Source organism: Sarcophilus harrisii, chromosome 1 (assembly GCF_902635505.1).
Source record: "Sarcophilus harrisii chromosome 1, mSarHar1.11, whole genome shotgun sequence".
NCBI classification, from domain to species: domain Eukaryota; kingdom Metazoa; phylum Chordata; class Mammalia; order Dasyuromorphia; family Dasyuridae; genus Sarcophilus; species Sarcophilus harrisii.
This window is the reverse complement of record NC_045426.1, coordinates 331,835,479-331,844,017: the sequence shown is the minus strand read 5'-3', so window position 1 is coordinate 331,844,017 and position 8,539 is coordinate 331,835,479. Positions and strand designations below refer to the sequence as shown.

At 33.4% G+C, this 8,539-nt stretch overlaps 1 protein-coding gene across 1 annotated transcript; it reads right to left on the bottom strand.

Annotated features, from left to right (window-relative positions):
- Window positions 1–273: 273 nt before the first annotated feature.
- On the bottom strand, window positions 274–1,221 carry LOC100919842 (olfactory receptor 13D1-like). Its single transcript, XM_031945703.1, has one exon. It carries the CDS (start codon window positions 1,219–1,221, stop codon window positions 274–276), a length of 948 nt encoding a protein of 315 aa, XP_031801563.1.
- Between the last annotated feature and the right edge of the window lie 7,318 nt (window positions 1,222–8,539).

Sequence of the window (8,539 nt, the reverse complement as noted above, 5' to 3'; positions counted from 1 at the left end):
ATTAGCAATGAATTTCTATTCTGTGTAGTTTATTATAACACAAAGTTTGTAAAACTTATGAGAACAAGAGGTAGACATGCAGAGGATATATAATAAAAGGCTTAGAGATAAGAACAATGTCTCAAATGTAATACATGAATATCCTATATGGAAAGGAGGAGAATCATATTTTAAGCTTTGATGCACAATAATACACTTGATATCAGGGAAGGTAATGTTATCATTGAATACCAAACACAGTGTCCAAGGCAAAATACAAACCAAGTCTATATCTTAGAACTTTTCATGTTTTTTTTTTGAATTTCTAATGAGAAATTTTTGTAGAACACTTTTTACCTCCTTGTTCCTTAGACTGTAGATAATGGGATTCATCATTGGAGTAATGATTCCATAGGACAACGCAATAATCTGATCAGATGTGTTAATGTCCTTGGACTTGGGCTTCATGTACATGAAGAGGGCTGAGCCATAGAACAACATCACCACAGTCAGGTGGGCTGAGCAGGTAGAAAAAGCTTTCTTCCTCCCTTCACTAGAGTTGATCCTCAGGATGGTGGAGAGGATGAAAATATAAGATAAGAAAATGAGCAGCAGAGGGGTAATTAAAAAAACAATACTTGCAGCTGTCATGATGAACACATTGAGGGAGATATCTCCACAGGTAAGCTTGAGTAGGGCCAGAATTTCACAGGCAAAGTGTTCAATAATATTCCTACAAAAAGGGTTTATAAGAGCAATCACAGTTTGTACCAAAGATATCAAAAACCCTGCTATCCATGAACAAGCAGCCATTTGGGCACAGAGTCCCTTGTTCATGATGATGGTGTATCTCAGGGGATTGCAAATGGCTACATACCTGTCATAGGCCATCACTGCCAGGAGAATGCACTCTGTGGAACCCAATCCAAGAGAAATAACCATCTGCAGGGCACATCCAAGGAAGGAGATGGATTTTCTCTCAGACATAACAATTATCATCATTTCAGGGATAAATGAGGATGTGTAGCAAATGTCCAAAAAGGAAAGGTTTCCAAGGAAAAAATACATAGGAGTGTGAAGGTGGGGATCCAGGATGCTAAGGATAATGAGCATGCTGTTTCCCAACAGGATCACCAGGTACATCACCAGGCAGAGCACATAAAGAGGTAACAGGAGGCTTGGGGAATGAGAAAGCCAGACCATAAAAAATTCAGTCACGGCTGTGTAATTCCCCTTGTTCATATTATTTTAACTATGCCAACTTCAGGATTTAGAAAAGAACACCTTAAAGTAACTAGAATGAATAATAACACATTTGTAATTAGTTTATACTTTGAACTATTTTAAAGATATTTATATTTTTCTTTCATTCAGAGTTATAGACATTCAAATTTGGGCTGAAAAGCAATAATAGGAAAATGTAAAAAAATTACAAATGTGACCACAAAGTAACAAAGTTTTATGTAAGAGTAAAAGCAACAAAGTCACTGCTCATGAACTGGGAGAATGTGGAATAAATTGCAGCATATGAGTGCATTTGAGAATTATTTTGCCATAAGAGATGATATATATGAAGAATTCCAAGAAACTTTGGAAGGCTTGCTTGAATTGATCTTATGTGAAGTAAGATGAATTGAGAGAACAATAATGATGGAAAGAAAAACAAGGCAGAAAATATCAGAAAACTGGTCAGTGCAAATGTCCAGTTTCAATCCTTGAATGTTGCCAAGGAACATATGTTCACCTTCTGGGCAGATCAGTGAAGATCTAGAGGAGTGAAATGAAACAGATATTGTTAGATGTAATCTTTGTTCTTTTGCTTATCCCTCTCTAAGTAAAGTTTTTATGAAGTGAGAGCTTGCTGGGAAGTGAAACTTTTTAAAAGTGGAGACAAAATATTCATTAAAATTCATCTAGAAAAGTGTAATATAGATGAAAACAGTTAAAGGTTTAGAGTTCACAGTGGAGAAAGGACTTTTGAAGCAGTATTATTTTTATCATTGTGGGATAATGGCTGACTCTTCATGATCTCAGTTAGGATTTTTTGGGCAGAAATACTGGAATAGTTTGCCATTTCCTTTTTTAATTCATTTCATAATCATGGAAATGGAGGCAAACAAGATTAAATTACTTGCCCAGAGTCACATAACTAAACTTGTAAGTGTCTGAGGTCAGCTTTGAATTCAGAAAGATGAGCCTTTTTGACTACAGCCCCAGCATTCTATTCTTCCTTATCTTTACCTACTGGCTTTCTTGGCTACCTTGAAGTTCCAAACAAAATCCCATATTCTATAAGAAGCTGTTCCTCTATGCCAAAGTTTCTTAAACTGTGTGGTATCATTCCTTGACTGTGAAGAGGTCACAAAATTAAATCTTTGATTTGTATAACTATTTATATTTGTATAATTATTTTTGTAGTCATGTGAGTATTTTTTAGGCAAAAATAGATTATGAGTTTTAAAAAGTTTAAGAATCTCTGCACAATTAAAACAACTCTAAGACACCATCTCATCTTTTTGTATTGGCTAAGATAACAGAAAAAGATAATGATAAATGTTGAAGGAGAGGTGGGAAAACTGGGACACTAATACATGGCTCGTGGAATTGTGAATTGCTCCAACAGTTCTGGAGAGCAATTTGAAACTATGCCCAAAGCGCTATAAAACTGTGCATACCCTTTGACCCAGCAGTACAATTACTGAATCTGTATTCCAAGGAAATTGGAAAGAAGGGGAAAGGACCCACATGTGCAAAAATATTTGTAGCCGTTCTTTTAGTGGTAACAAAAAATTGGAAAATGAGAAGTTGCCCATCAATTGGGGAATGGCTGAACAAGTGGTGGAATATGAAAGATAATGGAATATTATTGTTCTATAAAAATTATCAACAAGCTGATTTTAGAAAGGCCTGGAAAGATTTACATGAATTGAAGTTAAATGAAACAAGAACAAGCAGGAAGTTGTACACAATAACCACAAGAATGTGCAATGATCAACTATGGAAGACTTGGTTCTTCTCAATGGTTCAATGATCCAGAGCAATTCCAATAGACTTTGGATAGAAAATGCCCTTTGCACCCAGAAAAAAGAACTAAGGAGACTGAATATAAATCAACACATGCTATGTTCACTCCTTTTTTTTTCCTGTTTTTTTCCCCTCCTATGGTTTTTCCCTTTTGCTCTGATTTTTCTCTCCCAACATGATTCATAAAGTAATGTGTATTAAAAATAAATACATTTACTAGAAAAAAAGAAGCCCTACACTATGTCATCTAGTTGCCTTTAAGCAGTATCCATTAGAAGAAATTTATTTCAATAAAATAGTAAAAGTAAGAACATAAGAAGGAGAAAGGTGCAGTTGAAAGACCTTTGCAATCAGAAAGAGAAACATTTGAAGCCCTCAATCTGCTTCTTACAATTTTTTGCAACATTATAATCCACTTACTTTTCTCTGGGACTCAGTATTTTTAACTTTAGAACAAGTTGACCTCTGTGTTTTCTTTCAAGTTTAGATCTGTGATCTAATTCTATGATCTGTTGAGGGGAGATTGTAAAGTTGAAGTCTTAAATAAAACAGAGAAATATTAGGATACATACAGAAGAATAAGCATTCAAAAAATTCTAGTAATTTATTCACTTAATATTTCATACCACATCAGCTTATATAAAACTTTCCAAGTTTCTCTGAATTTTTCATATCCATTATCTATTTTCAAAAAATAAAAGGAATATTGTTTTACATTGAAGTCCATTTATAGTTTGATAACATAAATTTAAGGATTCAATCAGCTTGATTTTATAATTTTTATGTTATATGCCTAATGTTCTAGAAATTATTTGAAATAAGCTGTTTCCCAATATTCTAACCATCCCTGGTTATTATAAGTCCCTCCTCAATCTTTATTATGGTCTGCTAGTAACTATCAGTTTAGACAATCTCATATATAAACTTATCTAAGGGGGCACATACTTTACCAGGTGAAAAAGTGTAGAGAGTAGTTTTTGTGTTAAAGTTTCAACTTTGGAGGACATTCAGCTAAAAGGAATAAAAAGAATATAAGAATTCATAAAAAGAAATGGAGAAGGAATTACAAAGAGATAAGTTACAGCATCAGCATTAGATTATAAAGAAATCATCAACAAGCTTAATTTATTTTTATTTTTTCAGTGATATTGTATTATTCCAAATACATGTAAAGATAGTTTTCCATATTAATTTATGTAAAACTTTGTATTCCAAATTTTTCTCCTTTCGTAACCTACCTCCTTCCTCCCCAACACAGCAAGCAATCTGATATAGTTTAAATATGTTCAATTCTGTTAGGTATATTTCCATATTTGTCAAGTTGTGCAAAAAAAATCAAAAAGGAAAAAATACACAAGAAATAAAAAGCAAACAAAAAGCTGAAAATTCTATGCTTCTTCAATCCACATTAAGTCTCTATAGTTCTTTCTCTGATGTGAATGGCATTTTCCATCCTATATCTATTGGCATTGCCAACAAGGCTTTATTGAACTCCTGTTATATACCAGCCATTATGCTAGTCTATGAAGTATATAAAGATGAAGAATGGAGTAACAGTTTTAAGTTTCTACATACTTTCTATTTTATATATTCAACCACATCCTAAAAGAATTTGAAGTTAAATAAATAAGGAATACAAATAATTTTCTCTTTCAGATATGTACAATGACCTTTCCTCATCTATTCCTATTTAAGAGAAGTACATTTGGAACATAGAACCATAGAATGTTATAGTTAGAATAAATTTCAATCATAGAATTAAGAATTCCAGAGTTGAAAAAGATATTAGGAAATAACACAGAATAGCAGAATATAAACAATCTTTGAAAAAAATAGAAGGGTGAAAAGGTAGTAAGAATAAAGAAGATAAAATATATAAAGTGGTTCTTTTTTAGGGGTTCTAAGCCTGAGAAAACAACTTGTTTTCATAACAGTATTTCAATACAATTAGTCTTTTTATTTTATGCCATTAAGAAAACTATTATGAGAAGACATTCACAGGCTTTAATAGACTCCAAAAGTGTCGATGACATTAAAAGGATTCAGAATTTCTGTTTTAGGAAATAGAATGTTGAATTTGAAAGCAACCTTTAGAGTTCATTTGATTTTACAGATGAGAATACATATACTCAAAAACTAATCCTCAGCAACTTGATGAACGATGACAAAGAGCGCTCTGAGGTTATGATCATTTCTGAGCAAGAGAATTTAGAGATTTCAATAATCCTTCCCTGCTCCAGCAACCATACTTCTCTGTTTTGCCTTTTTGACTATAGCTTCCATTACATATTTCCTCAATTGGTCCCACATCTCCTACATAGAATCACAGGATGTAAAATTTAAGGATCATACATTTAGAACTGAGAATACTCTTAGAGGTAATTGAGTCTAATTCTTTCATTGTATATGGCTTTTATTTTCAATATTTCATGCAAAAATCCCGTTCATAGCTTCTATCCCCATTGGTATCTCTAAAAATGACACTTCCCACATTTTCATTTACCTGTAAGTTCGAGGTGTAGAGCTGCTTTTCTCATTCTCTCCACTGTGTTGTTCCTATTTTAGAACAAAAATTTTAAGCACACTTCCAAACACGTCTTGTGGTTTGAGAGAGCACTAAAGAAAATACTATGCTCATCTGTCCTATCAACTGACCTTTATGGCCAAAATTTCATTTATTCAAGTTAGTTTGCATCACTACCTTTCTTCCTATTCTATCTGCATTCTTTTTTTAAGAAATATTTTTGAAACATTGCATGGCTCAAGAGAACATTTCCCATGCCATCATTTTGAATAGAGAAAAAGCACTATATTTCAAGTTCTATCATAATTGCTTGAAATAGCCTGTGATCCATGGGTGGTTCCAAATGACCTGCTGCTAGATCTAGATGCCAGTTTAACTCTGTATCCCCCAAAATTTCCTGAAAGTGTTCCTCAGGGATTTTTTCTAATCTCTGAAGTAATTTAAATCTTTATACAGAACCATGGGGATGTAAACAACTTTCAAAGATTTAGGCATGTTGTAACCATCTAATTACATCAAAATCATTAAGCAGTTTTAATTGATGGCATAACAAATAAAGTGCAAAGAAAAAAATTCAAATTTCTTCTTGTCAACATAAACATGGGAAAATTAAACAATTATCTGGGTGATTGGGCTAAATCTCCAACATTTCTTTTATGTCTGAGTGTTGTTAATTATGAAAGCTATGGAAAACTGTGGTTCAACTCATTATGTTGACCTATTTCTCAATTGCCCCAACTGCTAACATACAATGGTCAAGTACAATAATCTTGTAGCATGAGTCCAACTTTAGGCAAAAATAGAATGTTGCCATCTAAAATCATGAGTGGAATAGTTTTCATATGCATAGAACTGAGAAATATGGATTGTATGAGTACAGTTAGAAGAATTTAGAACTTATTAAAGGAATGGACTCAATAGTCCATTATCTTATTCAATTTACTCAATAGGTGGTAAATGCCATATTGATGTTAGCCCATCAAGTGTTGTCTAGTAAATTGATCCAAAGATTTGTTTTTGATTCTGTTGTCTTCAAAATATGTTTAAGTGATTTGTGTAATTGTTATATTTGTATATGGTGTAAATTTGAGAGGAAGAGATATGCTGAATTACAGGTCTGAGATCCAAAAAGGTCTTCATGAAGAAATGAGTGAATGAATAACATATATATAAAGGGTTTACTATATGCAAAACATGGTGATCAATTTGGGAAAACAAAGTGAAAAATCAGAGATTCCTTGCTGTCAAGAATTTTATATTTTTACCAGAAAACAAAACGCAGAGAAGTTATATGAAAAATTCCATGAATGTGGTAAAGCAAATAAATGGTAATACCTCTTTAATGTCACTTTCATTGATAAAATTATAACAGTTTCTGATGTTCAATCAATTGACAGTACAAAAGCCTTTAGGTGAAAGAATTTTATTTTCTGTGATTTTAGTAACTGCAGCACTTACAGTTAGCAATTGCCTAGCTGCATCTCTACAGGGACTGCTTCTCAGGATGATGGCAGAAAAAAAACTTGATTAAAGAACTCCCAAGATAGGCAGTTCAGGGTCCTGGATTGTTTCCATAGATACCTGAAGGAATATGGTGATCTAAGTGGTCCAGGTAGTGCCTGATCTATATGGAAAATGTAACTTTCTCTCTCCAGGATATCTTTTTGATTCAGTTACATTGACTTGTCAACTTCATGGATGACAGGTGACAGTGAATGGATGATTGACTCCTCTCCATAGAAGTTGTTTCCCTGGACAACGTTTATGAAGACTGAGCTTGAAGTAGGACTTGTGGTCTGCAGGGCATGCTGCTGTAATGACTCCTTAATCTTATGGTTTTACTCATAAAAATAAATTATTTTTTTATTTTAATAGTGTCTGGACACTAACATCAATTATTCTTAGAATATTTTAATCAATTCCTACCCATTAGATATCCTAACAATGTTTTAGTCATTGCCTCAACATCCTCATTATTTTTTACTTTTCCATTCATTGTCATAATATTTTTTAATGTAATCATTCTGCTGTTTTTTTCCTCCTTGCATTATTTCATAAAGATCTTTCTAAGTTTCCTTCCAAAACTCATATTTGTCTATATTAATTGTGTTGTGTTGTATTCTCTCACACAAAGTTTCATTTTCTTATCTTATCCTCTACCTTTGGACACTTAAGTTGTTTCTGTTTCCCACTACTAATTTGAAAATCTTTAAATAAAATATAAATTAGATACACAATAAGTGTACATGACCAAAACGTTATTTTGCTGTACAAAAAGAATCAGACTCTGAAATATTGTACAATTAGCTTGTGAAGGAAATCAAAAATGCAGGTGTGCATAAATATAGGGATTGGGAATTCAATGTAATGGTTTTTAGTCATCTCCCAGAGTTCTTTTTCTGGGCATAGCTGGTTCAGTTCATTACTGCTCCATTGGAAATGATTTGGTTGATTTCGTTGCTGAGGATGGCCTGGTCCATCAGAACTGGTCATCATATAGTATTGTTGTTGAAGTATATAATGATGTCCTGGTCCTGCTCATTTCACTCAGCATCAGTTCGTGTAAGTCTCTCCAGGCCTTTCTGAAATCATCCTGTTGGTCATTTCTTACAGAACAGTAATATTCCATAATATTCATATACCACAATGTATTCAGCCATTCTCCAACTGATGGACATCCATTCAGTTTCCAGTTTTTAGCCACTACAAAAAGGGCTGCCACAAACATTCGTGCACATACAGGTCCCTTTCCCTTCTTTATAATCTCTTTGGGATATAATCCCAGTAGTAACACTGCTGGATCAAAGGGTATGCACAGTTTGATAACTTTTTGAGCATAGTTCCAAACTACTCTCCAAAATGGTTGGATTCGTTCACAACTCCACCAACATTGCATGTTGCATGTATACTTATTGTGTATCTAATTTATATTTTAATATATTTAACATCTACTGGTCATCCTGCCATCTAGGGGAAGGGGTGGGGGGGTAAGAGGTGAAAAATTGGATCAAG